This window comes from Sinocyclocheilus anshuiensis, unplaced genomic scaffold, assembly GCF_001515605.1.
Source record: "Sinocyclocheilus anshuiensis isolate Anshui unplaced genomic scaffold, SAMN03320099.WGS_v1.1 scaffold922, whole genome shotgun sequence".
NCBI lineage: Eukaryota > Metazoa > Chordata > Actinopteri > Cypriniformes > Cyprinidae > Sinocyclocheilus > Sinocyclocheilus anshuiensis.
The window spans coordinates 402,126-420,287 of NW_015539883.1; the positions used below are offsets into that span (position 1 = coordinate 402,126).

Sequence of the window (18,162 nt, forward strand, 5' to 3'; positions counted from 1 at the left end):
CATCTTATTGCACAACATACTATTGGTCGTAGAAGCTTTAGATGTTGATATGATTCATTTCTGATTCTGAGGTTGTATGGCATCCAGGGTTATTAGATGTTTTTCAGTCACAGTTGTTGGATCTGCATTATTATTCTTTCTAAAATAGATAATTTTTCAGCAGTATCACTCGTGCAATAGAGCTGTTCTTCTGCAAGTGTGATATTGCTTTTATACAACAGCTCGAACTTGCTTTTCAGACACAATATTGCCTGTTACTTTTCTTGCTTAGCCAATGAAAAAAGTTACAAGCAGAATCAATCTTTGCGTCGCTGAGCAAAACAGTTGAGTCAATGATTCAAGTCAATGATTCTGCCAGAGAATTTGTACTCTAATTCACACTGCACTGACAGTCACCAACGCCGACAATCACCAGTTTACAGTGTCACTTCTCTTCCATGATCCGACAAAGGCTGAACAAGAACAAGAGCCAACAGATGCCAATAGGGATGCACGATATTGGATTTTTGCCGATATCTGATATGCCGATAATTTTCAACTCATTTTAGCCGATACCGATATATAATTCTTTTAAATTTGGGTTAGTTTTTAACAAGAACTTATTTGTTAGAATTAAATAAACAATAATAAAGTTCTTTTATAATTACAGTACATTGAAGATTTGAAAATAACTTTAAATAAACTATATATTAATCATTAATCAATATAAATTTTTTTTTCAGAAAGATGCAGTGGTAACATTAACATTTTATTTTATGATTTAACATTTGTAAATGGTCTAAAGCAAAATAGTTGTGAAAATTCTGAAAATCTTTTAGAGCTCATAATTTGTTTAAAAAATATAACATATTACACATTAATGAATAATTGAGAATATATAAATTTATTTAATTTAAGTGTCATGTTTGTGATTTTTTTTTGTTCATGTAAGCTATAGCTTCTGACCTTTAAATCAAAACATACTCATGATTTTATGGCATCAATTACTGCTTTATTTAATCAGAAACCCAGTTTAAATATTGTTTGTGTATTTTGCTTTCATTTTATTAGAAGTAGGCCAACAGCACCCCCTACGGAATTAAAACTCCTTACTGAGCGGGCTTTAGGACCCGGGGGAGGCTGTCGCTGCACGTGCTATTACTGTTTACTCTATGGCACACAAACTCATCATTCTGTACATGCATTCTCAGTTTAAATGCAGCAACCCAAAACAGTGAATCCAATCACCATTCAGCCAAAACTTTGCTTCAAGAATGAGCCACAATGCTGACATGATCTAATCGCTAGCACACACTGAGCACATGTGAGTTAATGTATTCTTCTTATCGGCAAAACTTATCGGCATAATTTTTCATATCGGCTGATGTCAATATTTATATTTAAAGCCATTATCGGCCGATTCCGATATTGGTCTGATAATATCGTGCATCCCTAGATGCCAACAGACAAAACCCGACGAACAATGTCTGTCGGTGCCGTGTAAATTAGCCTTATACCAATCACATTTGAGGACAGTAACTAACTGTTGTATAACAGCATTTACATTGCAAAGCATTCTGTCAGTACTTGGAATGTGAGAGCACAGCACCTCAATTTCACTTAAACACTGTTCTGCACACCTACATTCAGATATGTCAATCCTTTAAAACACTCTTATTATTAAGGGCAATTAGGTGGGTTGTTTTTTTGTGAGGTCATACTGGGGAAATTAAGTTGGATTTTTCTAAAAATGCCAAGGGCAAAGGGTACTCATATTTCTCAAGCTTTTTTAGGTTTCATGTTTATTCATTCCTTTCATCTCTCCATTTCCTGATATCCCCCTCCTCAAAGCCCATCAGGCCCCATCCTCCTCCCCGAGTTGCTGTTGTTAGGGTGTGGGTACTGCAGAATGTTTATTCCGGAATGTCTCAAAAAATGCCAGCATGCCCTTCTTCATGCTGGGGGAGGCCATTTTGGATGGTGTGTGTCCTTGGTGTCGGGGTGGGAAGCTAGAGCTATCTAATGAGTTGGCTCGTTTGACTTTGGAGCCTGCCCTCCACATTTTGGACCTCACAGGAGGAGTCTGTGCAACCAAACACTTCTGGTATTGAACCTGAAGGGGGCGCCAGACATTTACAACATAAATACTTAGAAGATGTTAACAGATTTTGAACTAAATTATATATCAATGCTGAATCTATGAATGCTGTGTGTGATATTTGTAGGGTGAAAGTCAATTAAATGTAGTATTGCCTCACCATGCATGCAGCCTGAACTGCCTCAGAGATGATCCCAGCATCTGGCTCACACCAGAACACATGGCACTCAAAGCGCTGGGTTCCTGCATCCACTATGACAGCAAAAGTGTGTGTGTCATGACCCACACCTAGGAAAGTCAAGTAACGTACTTGGCATTCCCAAAATGGGTCATCTCCATCCTGAAATAAAGCAAATGGGAAAGAAAAAGTAAAAACAGAAAGACTGTTTATATTAAGAAAAGCATGCAACTCGTTCTATTTCTGTAGTACATAGTGTGTGTACTATGCATAGTATATATAGGGGTAAAAAATACTAATATAAAAAATAATTAATTGTATACTTAAAAAAAATACAGTATGCAGTACAAACTGTATTCCATCCCGAGTATAGTCTGTTAGCACTCAAATAGAGTACACTAAAAAGCCTCAATATTAGTAGATATTCTCACCTCTCCTCTCCATAAAGATAGAACTGTATCAGACACATGGATGACTATCGGCTCCCACTCATCTCTGTCTCTGGAGTGCATGATGCTCTCAATAGCTCTGTTCAACACTTCCATTCCTGTCAGTATATACACAAAAAACACAACCACAAACCCAGACAATATTTCACTACCAGGGTCATATTTGAAGGCCATGACTTTCTTTGACATTTAAGCTAGGGTTTCCAGGTCTCTATACATTATCCACCAAACTAACAATTAACCTGATTTAAAAACCTGGATTTAGATATCTTTAATAGCCAACTTAAAAAACTGGTCTTCAGTGGGAAAGTATTTACTCCTAAAACTGTTCGATACTGGTCTAAATTGGATCCACAATCTGTTGGAAACTTGTACACATATTTGACACTTTGAAAATGCTTTAAATGTGACATTTTAATTCAAACTTGAGGGCCAGGATACTATCATATGCCAAGCATGAAGTATTTGGTCTTAGTTTTAGAGTATTGTAAGAGTTTTACAGAGCTTATACTCAACAAATACAAATAAATTTTCACAAGGGGAGCTACTCTACCCTCTAGCCAGTTACAGCTTTTAACAACACACAAATCAAAAACAAAAGCAACACATTTCATGCAAAACATGTTCTATTATAGCTTGGATTGCAAATATTCACCTTCAGTGGCTCTGTGTTTTACAGGAAAGCCACAAGTAAATACAAATACTCATTCATAAAGTGTAACGTGTTTATTAGGTATCTGAATGGCCCAAATCCCACTCACCCATTGCTCTGGATACAGGCAGGTTTCCAATGTACTCCACTTCAAACTTCTGCACCCTTTGCCTCACTGCTTCCAGGAAGTCAACTGGAACGCACACAAACACCTCAAGTCTCATGAAAGAATACAATAGTAGAGTCAACCAGCCATTAGAGTTAAAGAGATGCCGCTTTCTCAAAAAGACTGCAGAGGTCATACCCTGGTGGGGCAAGTCCTCTGGGGAGATACTATCCATGGTGAGAGAACGGGCCATAGAGGGCTGCAGTGCTGCCTTCTCTGCCATGATCTGTGGAAACAATGACAATCATGAAAAGCTGTAATCTACTATCTCTGAAATCTGGATATTTTTAAATACGAAATTGTTAATTTATGTTTATGCTTATGTTAATTATTAATAAATAAATAACATTTACACAGGATTGTGTGATCTTACCTTGGAGCACATCTCATGCAGGGCAGATGCAATGGTCTTGGCTGGAGCGTTGCAGCGAAACACATGGCACTTGAGCATGCAGGTGTCTTTATCACTGGCCACAAAGGCAAAGTCCCTACAGAAGACCAGGAGACTGGAGTAAATACTCATCACAGTGACTTTCATGCTTATTCTAACAGCCTGGTAGAAACACTAAACATACACACACATAATATTCACATTAAAATTTTAAATACAGCCCTATAATCAATAACATACATTTATGGTCATGAAAAGGATGGTTAAGGAAGAAAAAGAGCTTTTCACGATCAGGCATAATATGACCACCTTCCTAATATTGTGTTGGTGTTGTGTTGGCTAGCAGTAGATCCTTTAAGTCCTGTAAGTTGCAAGGTTGGGCCTTCATGGATTGGACTTGTTTGTTCAGCACATCCCACAGATGCTCCATTGGATTGAGATCTGGAGAATTTGGAGGCCAAGTCAACACCTCAAACTCAAACCATTCCTGAACCATTTTTGCTTTGTAGCAGGATGCATTATCCTGCTGAAAGAGGCCACAGCCACCAGGGAATACCGTTTCCATGAAAGGGTGTACATGGTCTGCAACAATGCAGCAGAACATTGCCCAAAGCATCACACTGCCTCTGCTGCTTGCCTTCTTCCCATAGTGCATCCTGGTGCTATGTGTTCCCCAGGTAAGCGACGCCAACGCACCCGGCCATCCACGTGATGTAAAAGAAAACATGATTTATCAGACCAGGCCACCTTCTTCCATTGCTCCGTGGTCCAGTTCTGATGCTCACGTGCCCACTGTTGGCACCTTCGGTGGTGGACAGGGGTCAGCATGGGCACCCAGACTGGTCTGTGGCTATGCATCCCCATTAGCAACAAACTGTGATGCACTGTGTTTTCTGACACCTTTCCATCAGAACCAGCATTAACTTCTTGAACAATTTGAGCTACAGTAGCTCATCAATGAGCCTTGGCCGCCCATGACCCTGTCACCAGTTCACCACTGTTCCTTCCTTGGACCACTTTTGATAGATACTGACCACTACAGACGGGGAACACCCCACAAGAGCTGCAGTTTTGGAAATGCTCTGACCTAGCCATCACAATTTGGCCCTTGTCAAACTCGCTCAAATCCTTATGCTAGCCCATTTTTCCTGCTTCTAACACATCAAATTTGAGCACAAAATGTTCACTTGCTGCCTAATATATCCCACCTAGTGTTATTCACTTCACCTGTCAGTAGTCATAATGTTATGCCTGATTGGTGTATATATATATATATATATATACACGTGTGCTTCATTTATTTGTTCATATGGCAAAACAGCAATTGTGAAATATTGTTACACTTTAAAAGAACTGTTTGTTGTTTTAATATATTTTAAAATGTAATTTATTCCCGTAATGCTAAGCTGAATTTTTAGTAGCCATTATTCCAGGCTTCAGTGTCACATGTTCCTTCAGAAATCATTCTAATTTACTGATTTGATGCTCAAGAAACATTTAATTGCCTAATATTTCTGTAGAAACTGTGATACATTTTTCTCAAGATTCTTTGATGTATGGAATGTTCAAAAGCATTTATTTAAAATAGAAGTTTAAAAAATATTACAGACCTCAAACTTTATGTTAGTGTATACAGTATGTCATATTCTGTATAATAGAATCAAATCTTATTTTGATACTTAAACTATAATGTGGCACCATGATGATTAAGTTGTATATGACATTTACATTTACATTTACATTTAGTCATTTAGCAGACGCTTTTATCCAAAGCGACTTACAATTGGGGGATACATCAAGCGATTCTTCTTAAGAGGCAAACAGACACAGGAAGTGGTTGTAATACCAAGTTCTTAGACATTGTTCAAATAAGTACAAGCTAGAAAGAGAAGGAATAAATAAAAAAAAAAAAATATGACTTTGCCATAAGCATGCTGAAAGGCCACACAAGTGAGCAGCCCTTCTAAGAATAGGACTATAAAATGCTCAAATAAAAATAGGACAAAAACCACTGCAAGCTGGAAATGACATTAGCCACCTGGGTATTTACAAAGTGATGCTAAACCATCTCTAATCTCTCAACCTAACTCGTTATTCACTAAATCTCTTCACATTAACCTTAGAAAGTCTAAGCCGACTGTACTTGCTAGTATCAGATGTCAATGTTCTATAAATACAGATCGATCTGCATTTCTGGGCAGTATGATTTTCCAAAATGCAATGCAGCGGTGGAGGCCTACTGATTCTTCATCTAATGTTGCATGCTGCCTCCATCAAAGAGAATATTTAATTCATGAATATTACATTGGAGAAATATAGAGCAGTGGTGCTTCATACGGCATGTCGCTCAAGCTCACACAGCATACTGATGCTTGTGAAATCCAGCACTCGTTTACTCTCAATTATTAAGAGAGAACATGCAAGTCAAACGGAATAACAAATGCATTTGTCTGGGTAGTAAAGAGAGAGATCGATACCTTCATTGTGTGAATACAGAGTTATTGTACCAGCCCCTAACGATCTGAAACAGTCCAGGGTTTCACACTTGCACTTAGCTGGAGCTATTTAGACTGAAAGGGTCTATTTTTGGATTTGCATCTGAGCACATTCTCACAATATAAATAAGGTTTAAATGTCTCTCATCTAGCAAAGACTATTTCGCATTGGTACATGCCAACATGCTCTGCTGATGGTCCCCTTACAAACTAGTAAATTTTTCCCCCCCCCCCCCGTCCAAACAATTTAAATAAATCCCCCAAATTAGGCTTTGATTGGTTCATCATGGCAGAATCATCTGAATTTATTCACTGAATATTGATTGAACACAGGGGAAGGTGTTTCTGGAGACATGCAGAGCAAAGCAAACATTTAAATAATTTGATTGTCATCAATTAATCCAAAACATTTTTTGCACTTAGTACAAATTACACAACCTGAGATGAAGCAAGACGGTAAAGGAATGAAACAAAACATGGCTAAGGAGTGCTACTTCATGGATGGTTCCACGATGGAACCAAGACATCATGAGACATGTTTTCTAGGTCTAATTGAATAAAGAAAAAAGTGCAGTTATTACCTGTCTCTGTTTTCAAGAGTGGTGGTTTAAAAAAGAAAAAAGGAAAAACGGTTAATAATAGTTAAAATAACTCAAAAACGCGAGAAGCGTTTTAGCAAGCTCAAGACCCTTGTGAAAAAGAAGTGCATTTAGCATACTTTTAAAAAGAGTACTTTTAAAGGGGTCATCGGATGCCCATTTTCCACAAGTTGATATGATTCTTTAGGGTCTTAATGAAAAGTCTGTAACATAGTTTGGTTAAAATTTCTCAATGGTGGTGTAAAACAACACCATTTTTACCCTGTCAAAAACAGCTATTTTCAGAGCAAGCGGTTTTCTTGCATGCTGCTTTAAATGCAAATGAGCTCTGCTCGCCCCGCCCCTCTCTTCTGAGCCGCTCTCTGAGAGACGGTAAACTTTAGCCGCATTCATCGTGAAACTTGCTAACTAGCACATTATTAGGAAAGGCGATTTGTAAAGATTCATTAAAAAACCTTACACACTTCTTCTGGACGTGAAGCTGGATCACGAAAGATTTGCGCGAAGATAGACGCATTTAGGTAGATGGGGCCCACAAGGGTGCATTCCCTTAAAAAACAAATGTAATCCACTGCGTCTTCAGCGGCTCAGATGTCAGGAGTAAATGACGACGGCATCCGATGACCTTTAAAATAAATTACTTAAAGAGATGGTACACCCAAAAATGTAAATGTCATCATTTACTCACCCTCACGTCTTTCCAAACCTGTATGCATTTCTTTCTTTTGCTGAACACAAAAGGTATTTTGAAGAACATTAGTAACCAAACAGTTTCCTATACTGACTTCAAATGCCTAGGTTTAGATATGGGTATGATGACAGAATTTCCATATTTGTGTGGACTATCCCTTTAAGTGGCCTTTTATTACATTAATATTACATTATCTGCAAGTACATAAAAAAAAAAATACACATTCAGGATATGAAGTACACTACAAGTGCACATTCAATACAATTAAGTGCACGTCTTTTTCACAAGGGGAGCTACTCTACTCTCTAGCCAGTTACAGCTTTTAACAACACACAAATCAAAAACAAAAGCAACACATTTCATGCAAAACATGTCCTATTATAGCTTGGATTGCAAATATTCACCTTCAGTGGCTCTGTGTTTTACAGGAAAGCCACAACTAAATTCAAGACAGCTACACTGGGCTTCACTCTAGCAGTAAATTAAAAGAAGCTCTACATTTTCAAAGACCTGCCACTGACCATCATTGAATAAGGAAATATGACTGAACTGAAGGGCTGTACCGGCCATTTTCCAAACTTATACATTTTCTGTTAAATTGTTGTGAACAGTCTGCAGAAATCCAGATTTAATCTATGATACCATTGAAAATGGGAAAAACTGAGGAATTTTAGACCCAGAAAAAAAGTGTATAGGTCAGTCTACCTGCCATTGTTGCAGCCCACCCCCCATACATGGATGTTGATTATGGGCTGACAATGTATGAGGCTGTGGTCCACAGGGTCCATTAGACTGAGAGTGTCCTTCTTGAGCACCATCATCATATCCTGACCCTGAACACACACACACACACACACACACACACACACACACACGTATGCTTTTAATAGTTACCATGACCTTCTGTGAGAGCTAAGCTAACTGCGTTAAGCTGAGGTAATTTAAGATAATTCAAACTGGATCATAAAATAGTGCATAAACCTTACATAACTTGTTAATGGGTAATTGACCAAAATATATACTGGCAACACTCAGCAGAAAATAACAACAGCACACATACTGACAACACTCAGCAGTATGTAACAACAGCACACTAGTACTGCTATTACACCTGTCTAAATTAATCCAACGGACCTCCAAAGACATTGGTGGGCCCCAGCTAAGCACACCTCATCTATTCTAAGTAATGTATGAGCCCAGGCTGTTCTCACCTCTCCCCAGGCACCCACTGTGTCCCGGCCCTCTGCTTTGCTGTGCGAGAGTTGCTGGATGCAGTTGTTCACTGCCAGACTACTTTTACCAGGGGTCAGTTCCTCCTCAGGGATCTCAACCCAGCCCAGCGAGCGCACAGCAAAACACTGAAAGACAAATGCAGAGTTTTTCCTAACAGCACTCATACTTTAGAAACAATATATATGGCAAAAATAAGTTGACACTTGTTGCTAAATCCATTAATCTCCCTAACACCTCTGGGACGACCATCCACTTTAATAAGTTAAAATAAAAAAAAAGCTAAGCTGTAATATATATTGTGATATTTAAAGTCACATTGTGAGATACAGTCATAATTATAAGAGATAAAGTTGCAACTGTGAGAAATAAAGTCAAATTGTGATGATATAATTATAAGAAATAAATTCGCAACTACAAGAAATAGTCACAAAAACCAGATCTAAAGTCACAACTATAAAAAAATAGTCTCAATTAAGGAAGTAGTCATATTGTGATATTTAAAGTCAACTGTGAAACATAAAGTCCCATTTGTGAAATATGTAGTCACACAATTACAAGAAATAGTCACGATTACGGGAAATAGTCATATTGTGATATTTAAAACTACAACTGTAAAATATAAAGCTTCAATTATGACATACGTATTGTCAGCAAACAGAAGGAGACAATACAGGTAAATGCCGGTCTAACAGTTTATTTACAGGCTTCAGGAGAGGAGCAAGCAATGATCACAGGTGAGATAATATAGTAGATAATCTTGAGCAAAGACTTAGCTGAACAGTCACTGAGGTTGCTTTGCAGGGTGAGGCTGAGTCAACATGCTGGGAGGAAGACAGAAGATGATGGCAGATGACTGGGATGGATTCAACAAACAGGTATGCAGAGCAGGTAAGTAGCCAGGTAAGTTGATGTACGCTAGTGAACAACAATACCAGACATTGAGGTAATGATGGGAAGATGGCTTTAAACTGTGACTTGATTGGTGCTGACAGGTGAAGTGCATCAGAATTCTGGTGTTTGTGAATGAGTGGGCGGAGCTGAAGGATCTGGCATTGCTGGTGACTCTGTGACAGTAAACTGGCTCCAGATGCCCACATGACGAGCGGCAACGAGGACAGCCATGGCCCTGGGTGCAGGACGGTCAGGATTAAGTGTGGAACTCCGTCAATAGGGCAGGTACAAGGATGTCGTCACCTACAATCTCTCTTCTGGGATGTATCCTTCCTAGTCAACAAGATATTCCAGACGGCCGCCTTGTTGTGTGTTGTTCCTCTGTAATTCCTGGAGGTGTTAAGTGAGGCTCGCCAGATCCTGTGGGAGGAGAGACCAAAGGGTTAGTGAACGGATTGAGGAGGGAGACGTGAAAGGTAGGTGCAATGCGGTAGTGAGAGGTTAAGTCGACTTGATAAGTGACATAATTTATCTGCCTTCTGATGGTGAAGGGATCTATGTAGCAGGGACTCAGCTTATGATTAGGCAGTCGGAGACAGATGTCCCTGGTGGAAAGCCAGACCTTTTGACCCGGATGGTACTGGGGAGCATTGGAGTAGTGAGTATCGGCCTGGCTTTTATGTCTCAGAACTGCCTGTTGCAGGTGGACATGTGCTGAGTCCCGACCCTCTTGCTCTCCTGGAAACAGTGGTTCACAGCTGGAAGGTCCAATGGCTCACCTGACCAAGGAAACAGGGGCGGCTGGAAGCTGAGTATGCACTGGAAAGGTGTCAGGCTGGTAGTACTTTGCCATAGGGAGTTCTGTGCATACACGGTCCAGGGCAGGAAACAGCTCCAGGTGTGCTGGTGGCCATGGCAGTAGGATCTCAGGTATCTCCCAATCTCTTGGATTTTACGCTCAGTCTGGCCATTAGTTTGGGGATGATATCCAGATGATAAAATGACAGAAACTCAGAGGAGTTTGAAGAAGTCTTGCCAGACAGAATGTTGAAAGAGGATTTCTGCGGTCTCGAAGGTGGTGGGTAGTCCTTTCAGAGGTATGAGTTTGCAGGACTTTGAGAATCTGTCTACGACCATCAGGATGCAGGTATGGGAGTTGGAAGGAGGAAGATCAGTCACAAAATCCACCCTTGTGGCAGGTGTCGGGGAGTCTTGAAGATGGTGCAGACTGAGCAGCTCTTGGGAATTGGGAGAATTCCCAAGCCATGTTGGGCCACCAGTGGCGATTTTGGAGGAGCGAGGGGGTTTGCTGGCTGCCTGGGTGTCCAGAGCCCAGAGATGAATGTACTGAGTCCAGAAGGGTTAGACGTAAGGATGATGGACCTTCCCTTCTGGACCTCTCGGCAGAGCAGTTTCAGAGCGAGTGGCTTACGTGATCTGGTCGTCAAGGGACCACTGGATGGGACTCACAATAATGGCTGGAGGGAGGATGGGTTCCGGAGGAGTCCTCGGGGTGATGGAGATGGGAGAGTGCGTCTGCTCTTTGATTCTATGATCTGGGCCGGTAAGTGACTGTAAAGTTGAAGCAGGTGAAGAAAAAAGTCCAGCAGGCTTGTCAGGGGTTGGGACGTTTAACATCGCAAAGATATTCCAGATCATGGTGATCAGTTATTACTTTGAAAGGTTGTTTGGCTCCCACCAGTCAGTGTTGCCACTCCTCTAGTGCAAGCTTGATAATTAGGAGATCCCAGATTCCGATGTCATAGTTTTGCTCCACCAAGGATAGTTTCTTGCAGTAGAAGGCACATGGATGGAGGATGGGAGGCTCTCTGTGACATTGGGACAGGACTGCTTCTACCCTGACTGTGGAAGCAACTACTTCGACAATGAAAGGGAGTTGTTGGTCTGGGTGTGCCAGAGTAGAAGCTATGCATAAGGCTTCCTTGAGCTGATGGAGGGCGTTGATGGCATCGGGCATCCAGGACAGAGACTTGGGCTTATTCCTGAGGAGTGAGGTGAGAGGTGCACAGATCTGGCTGAAGTTGGAGATGAATCAGCGATAGAAATTGGCAAAACCTAGGAAACGTTGGAATTCCTTGGTAGTAGGTTGAGGCCAATCTCTGACGGCTTGTACCTTCCTCTGGTCCATGTGAATGCCATGATGGTCAATGATGTAACCGAGGAATGGGATGGTATCATGGTGGAACTCACACTTCTCCAGTTGAGGTACAGATGGTGCTCTGTCAACTTCTGAAGGACCTGTGTCATGTGGTGGTGATGTTCGGCCAAGTTCCGGGAGTAGATGAGGATGTTGTCAATGTACACAATCACAAAGCGGTGGAGGTACTCCCGGAACACCTCATTCATGAATCCCTGGAAGACCGAGGGTGAGTTGGAGAGGCCATATGGCATCACCTGATATTTATAGTGACCTGATGGTGTTACGAATGTGGTCCTCCATTCATCACCCTTGCGGATTCGAAGATGCAAGCCCCACATAGCTGTTCTAGGGTGGCAGGGACCAGAGGAAGTGAATACTGGTAATTGACCGTCTTTTAATTCAGGACCCAGCAATCAATGCAGGGCCTCAAGCCTCCATCCTTCTTACCGATGAAAAAGAAACTGTATGCAGCTGGTGAAGTAGAAGGGCGGATGAACCCGTTTGAGAGCCTCCTCGATGTACTCCTCCATGGCCGTCTGTTCTGGGATGGACAGTGTAAATTCTACCCTTCGGCAGCGTGGCCCCAGGCAGCAAGTCAAATGCACAGTCCCATGGCCTATGAGGTGGTAATTCCGTGGCTGCTTCTGAGGTTTCTGGACTATCAATTGTAGTAGAAAAGATAGCCACCTTCCTTGTCGTGGATGATGGTTATTATACGGGAGGTGCAGATGATTTCTCAACAGAGGATATACAGTTTTGGATGCAATCATCACTCCATTGTAGGATCTTACCGGTGTTCTACTTCACCTTAGGGGAATGTTCAGTCAACCAAGAGCATCCCAGGATGATGTCGGCAGTTGAACCCTCCAGCACCAGAAAGGAGATTTTGATTCAAGCTCTTGAGTCAGATAACTGTTGCGGAGCGTGATGGTGGGTGAGCAGTACTGGATTTTGCCTTTGCCCAGCGGTTTTGCCAGTATAGTGTGAATGTTTAAAGGTTGAGAACAGGTTTTCCTCTTGAGGTTGAGTTGTCAAAGAAGGTTCAGCGAGATGAAGTTCCCAGCAGATCCCAAGTCGAGCAGGGCTTGCATTGAAATAGATCGCTTGGCAGTGGTTACCAGTACGGTAGTACGAGTTAATGGAGCAATCATGGGTTGTAACTGAAGGATACTCACTGCTGGGCATGGTGGACTGGCAGGACAGGTGCATATCAGATGCCCCGCTGCTCCGCAGTACAGACAGAACACGTTATTCATTCTCTGTTGATGCTGTGAGTGAGATGGTAAGAGTCAACTTGCATTGGTTCTGGTGCTGGAGGTGATAGCCACTGGTTGCCACCAGAGTGCGGAATTGCAGGGCGTAGTCACTCACAGTGGATTGGCCTTGGCATAGCCAGAAGAGTTGATCGTTGGTGGACAGAACAAAAGGACATAAGCAATCTTAGCTCGCTCACTGGGGAATAGTTGCGGCTGCATCTCGAAGAAGAAATCCGCTGCATTCCTCCACCTCACCAGAGTACGTCGCTAGACGGGCCATGGGACTGGCAGAGGCAGATAGTGAAGGAATGAAGGAGAGGTGGTGAGAGGTTGAAGGGCTAAGATAAGGGCTAGATAATCTTGAGCAAAGACTTAGCTGAACAGTCACTGAGGTTGCTTTGCAGGGTACGACTGAGTCAATGTGCTGGGAGGAAGACAGAAGATGATGGCAGACGACTGGGATGGATTCAACGAATAGGTAGGTAGAGCAAATAAGTAGCCAGGTAAGTTGATGCACACTAGTGAACAACAAGAACAGACACTGGGGTGATGGATGGGAAGGTGGATTTATATGTTGACTTGATTGGTGCGGACAGGTGAAATGCATCAGAACTCTGGTGAATGTGAACAAGTGAGCGGAGCTGAAGGATCTGGCGTTGCTGGTGATTCTCTGACCAAATGTGTAGTTATACAATTACAAGAAATAAAGTTGCAATTACAAGAAATAATGTCACAATTGTGAGAAAAGCCACAGCTATAAGAAATACACAATTACAAGAAATGAAGTCATATTGTGATATTTAAAGTCACAACTGTGAAATATAAAGCCTCAACTGTGACATATTTAGTCATGAATTACAAGAAATAAATTTAAAATTACAATAAATGAAATCATATTGTGATATTTAATGTCACAACTATGACATATATTGTCAAAATTGTGAGACATGATTTCACAACTATAAGAAATAAAGGGCCAGATTTACTAAAATCTTGCGTCAGTGCAAACCGTCTTTTGCCGTTAAAATAGTACTGTCAGGATTTACTAAAGATGAGCAGTGAAGAATTAGCGTTGAAAAGGCATGGACTTATTTTTGCGCCTGACCTTATTGAATATGCATGTGTAGGAGTTTCCCTTTCAGATGCAAAATTTATGGGAGGAGATTACTGGTATTTTGGAATTGAGCTCTCATGCTAATTTGCCCTGTTTAGTAAATCTGGCCCAAAGTTTTTGTTTATTAATCTGAATTGGAAACAACCTTCAATACCAAACTCTTTAATTAGAAGGGTGGCGTCACATACATTTGGCCTGCAGTTCATGTTGACATTCTGGACAACATCTATTTAGATGTTTTATATGGTCAATCCTAAATATTTCTTAGTAAGCAAGTAGTCATTTAGCAGATGCTTTTATCAAATGTGACTCACAGTACACATATTACCGCAACAAGCTCCTGTAAGCATCCTGGGGTTAAGTGTCTTTCTAAAAGCCTGTTTCCACCGCAGGAACTTTCCCCAGGAACCAGGGACTTTGGGGCAGTACTCGGTGTGTTTCCACCGCAGGAACCTGGATCTAAATAAATAAATCCGGATAAAAATTTGCCCCTCAAAAAGTCCCTGCTCGCGAGGTAGTACTTTTTCAAAGGTCTGGAACTTACAGGGGGTGGGATTGACTGGTTGAGTTCACGCAGAATTTGGATTGGTTGACTCTACGCAGCATTGTATTTAAACGACCATTTTTAAAAGTCTGTTGCGGTGCAGTGCTGAGGATGAAATCCAGTGGGAACTGGAAACGGTGACAACATTTTTTTTATTTTTTGTATGTTTTTGTTATGTATGATTATGTTATCATTGTTCGACATTAGCACCCCCTCCTGAACTGGGAGGAGCAATCGCACGCAGTCCTACGTCACGAGACTATTTGCCTAACCTTCACGGTACTTTAGGCCATGATGGAAACGCAGACAGCAACAGGTCTGGGGATAAAAAGTTCCTGGGACAAATTGTTCCAGGTAATTTCGGCGTAATAGCGGCTTAAGAGGCACACTGATGATTGTCCATTGCTCACTCCTAGGAATCAAACCAGCAAGCTAACGTTTACCAGCCTGGTGACTGATGAAAGTCAAAATATTTTGTACAGAGTATATATATATGACCCAGCCTACTACGATCATTTTACACAGACTCAATAAAGCGGAGTCTTAAAATTGCATCTCTTGTGCTTTAAGAGGTCATAGCCCTCCACCCCCACCCTCTATATACACTCCACCAACACACACACACACACACACACACATATACACCCTACTGCATCACTAAACATGCCCTGATTGATGTTCCTTTCCAACTCTGACCTTTCACCCTCAGTGGTTACCTCATGATGTGCTCTGATTTTTGTGGGGCACAGTGACTAATAGCAGAGAAAACAGTAATACATTTTACATGTTGAACTGTATTAGGGCATCACACAGCAAGATTCTACCTTGGAGTCGGGATCCATGTTGGCACAGAAATTCTCTTCCTGCCATGAGGGCCTGAAGCAGAGCAAGAGAGCACATCATTATGATAATGACTCATAATTAAACACTGGGCTCATTTAAACAGAAAAAAAGGAATACAAATTAAGCATTGAGATGCTGAACACGTGGTTATTTTTCTGTTTGGTGTTCTATTGAAAGCACTTTCATCTATGCTCTAGAAAAGGCTATTCAGACCGCTGGGGTAGTTTGTCCTGTAAACAAGAAACAGCTCCTATTATTATCACTCTCAGCTTTGTGCATAGATTCTTATGAACAAGTCACAGCATTTTGAGCGTACTTCCTTCCTGTAATGAACAGTGGTCTCGCAGAGGAAAATGATGTAGTATAGAACTATAAAATGAAAAGCCCTTGACTGGGTCTTTGTCTCAACAAAATAAAATAAAACAAAATAAAATAAAAATGGATAATTACATTCAACAGAATATTATTTTAAAAATTAGTATCCGAGAACAGTTATTGATATTGTTGATTTATTCTGAAAGTCTGGAGGGCACACTTTCTACTTTCCACACTTTCTTCATCTCATGAGAAACAAATAATAATAAAATAAATTAAAATAAATGAACAGTTATTAAAGCTATATAATACATTAAACACATTAAGCTAAATGTTTAATTTAACTGAATTTTAAGTGAAAAATCAATTATTCACTTTTATTCTGCTCAAGTACACAAACAGTGCTCTTTAACATATACTGAGGACAGAAACTTAATGCACCAGAATCTAATGTTGCCCTCTGCCGTGTTACACTGCCTCAAGGTGCTGACAAAATAAATGAAGGTAATTGCATTCCCTGTTGCTGTCAACAATTCCCAAACAACTTAGCAGCAGCCAATCTCAGCTCTCCGAACAAATTCAATAGAAAGGTCAGTCAATGACAAACCTGACACTTAATAAAGGCACGTTCCAGCCTGTTAAATGAATGTGTGTACAGTATTTTGTCCTTCATTGGCAAAGACCCTATTTAGCACCACAAAGTGGAGAGAAACTCTTCTTATTGTTCTTATTGTCAATTCCCCAGGTGAGTGCTCACTTTTGTTCGAGCATTAGTGTGACTGGGGCCTCATGGCCTGATATCAGAGTGTTTGGAGGTTAGCCAAAGACAAAACGGCCTATTTTACTCTCCATCTCACAGTTGTACAGGCCACACCTGACTGGCTGTCTAAAGCAGGGCCGCTTTTGTCATTTCCACTAGCAGCCAGCGGAACCGACATCTGTTCACACAACTCCAGGTGGGTAATATCATCTTGAGGAATAAGAATGTGTTGGTTCAATTAAATGTCTATTGGCTTCATTAGAGGACAAAACTAATGGGAAAACAGAGAGAAAAGTTTTTTTTCTTTTCATTTCCAGAGCACCAGAAGGATAATTTGGCCTAACTTGTGTTTGTTTCTGGCTGCTAAGCTGTGCCAGAGTTTTATTTGCATCAAGGATGCAAATTGACACAGTCCATGGCTAATGTGTTACTACACCCAGCACATTGATTCAATTGCAACAAATTAGTTGGCGACACATTTTACCAAATTATTTCGTGGCTGTGGACACATTTTAACAAATTATTCAGTAGTATAAAAATAACTTCTGGTGAAGACATGTCCTTAATGCATGGGTGTCGGAAGCAACAAAAATGTGGGTGGGTCCAACATAGTGTAAGTGTAACTGTAAATCAATGCTGCTACAAAGACTATATGATTTGACTGACGGCGCTCTGAAAAGTGAACAGGTATATGCAATGAATTAGAGACGGTAAAAGTGAGTGGGTCCAATATCATTAGTCTTAAAAAGTGGGTGGGTCTTGTCCCACCCACATTAAATGGTTCCAATGCCCATGCCCTAATGACTTCCATAAAATGTATGCAGATACATGGAAACGGTTTATTACACTGTGCTCTAGAATACTTAATTCTGGTTGGTCAAACACGGCATGGTGTGGTTAAAAAACTGACCACTGAACTGTGTAACTGAGTAGAAGAAAGCTGTCTAGCTTAGACGTTTCTTTTTCATACTTCCATTTTTTCTACTTTTTCATCTTCACCTCAGACGTTTCTCCTCAAATTCCTTAGCAGACATAAAAACGGACATGAATGAGACTGTTAACATATAATATAGTTAATTACTGGGGTCTTTTTCTCACAAGAAAAATCTGAGAAGCAGGAGATTTAAGTAATAATTGCTCTCCATTTAATCTCCCTGATATTACGGAAGCCGATTTCTACCATGTAAGAAAAAAATCATAATTTGTTATATCTAAATTATGACCAAATAAAATCAATTATGAGTCAAAATTATGACTGAATATATACTTTATGAATTATGACCAGTCAGTTTACTGGTTTTTGCCCCACTATTTAACAACCAAAAAAAAAAAAAAAAAAAACATGTC

At 40.7% G+C, this 18,162-nt stretch overlaps 1 protein-coding gene across 2 annotated transcripts in view; it reads right to left on the bottom strand.

Moving 5' to 3' along the window:
- Positions 1-1,405: 1,405 nt before the first annotated feature.
- The window catches only part of LOC107685485 (amyloid beta A4 precursor protein-binding family B member 3-like), a 28,043-nt gene continuing 11,286 nt past the window's right edge, over positions 1,406-18,162 (bottom strand). The window contains exons 4-13 of one of the 2 annotated variants that reach the window (XM_016482079.1): positions 15,722-15,773; positions 8,910-9,056; positions 8,404-8,531; positions 6,990-6,995; positions 3,896-4,010; positions 3,661-3,748; positions 3,466-3,549; positions 2,687-2,802; positions 2,238-2,417; positions 1,406-2,062 (exon numbers count right to left, since the gene is read on the bottom strand). In XM_016482079.1, coding sequence (XP_016337565.1) covers positions 1,868-2,062; positions 2,238-2,417; positions 2,687-2,802; positions 3,466-3,549; positions 3,661-3,748; positions 3,896-4,010; positions 6,990-6,995; positions 8,404-8,531; positions 8,910-9,056; positions 15,722-15,773 — 1,111 coding nt within the window. In that variant the 3' untranslated portion in view covers positions 1,406-1,867. Of the gene's footprint in view, positions 2,093-2,237; positions 2,418-2,686; positions 2,803-3,465; positions 3,550-3,660; positions 3,749-3,895; positions 4,011-6,989; positions 6,996-8,403; positions 8,532-8,909; positions 9,057-15,721; positions 15,774-18,162 lie in introns of both variants that reach the window. The other variant, XM_016482078.1, reaches the window with a different exon arrangement.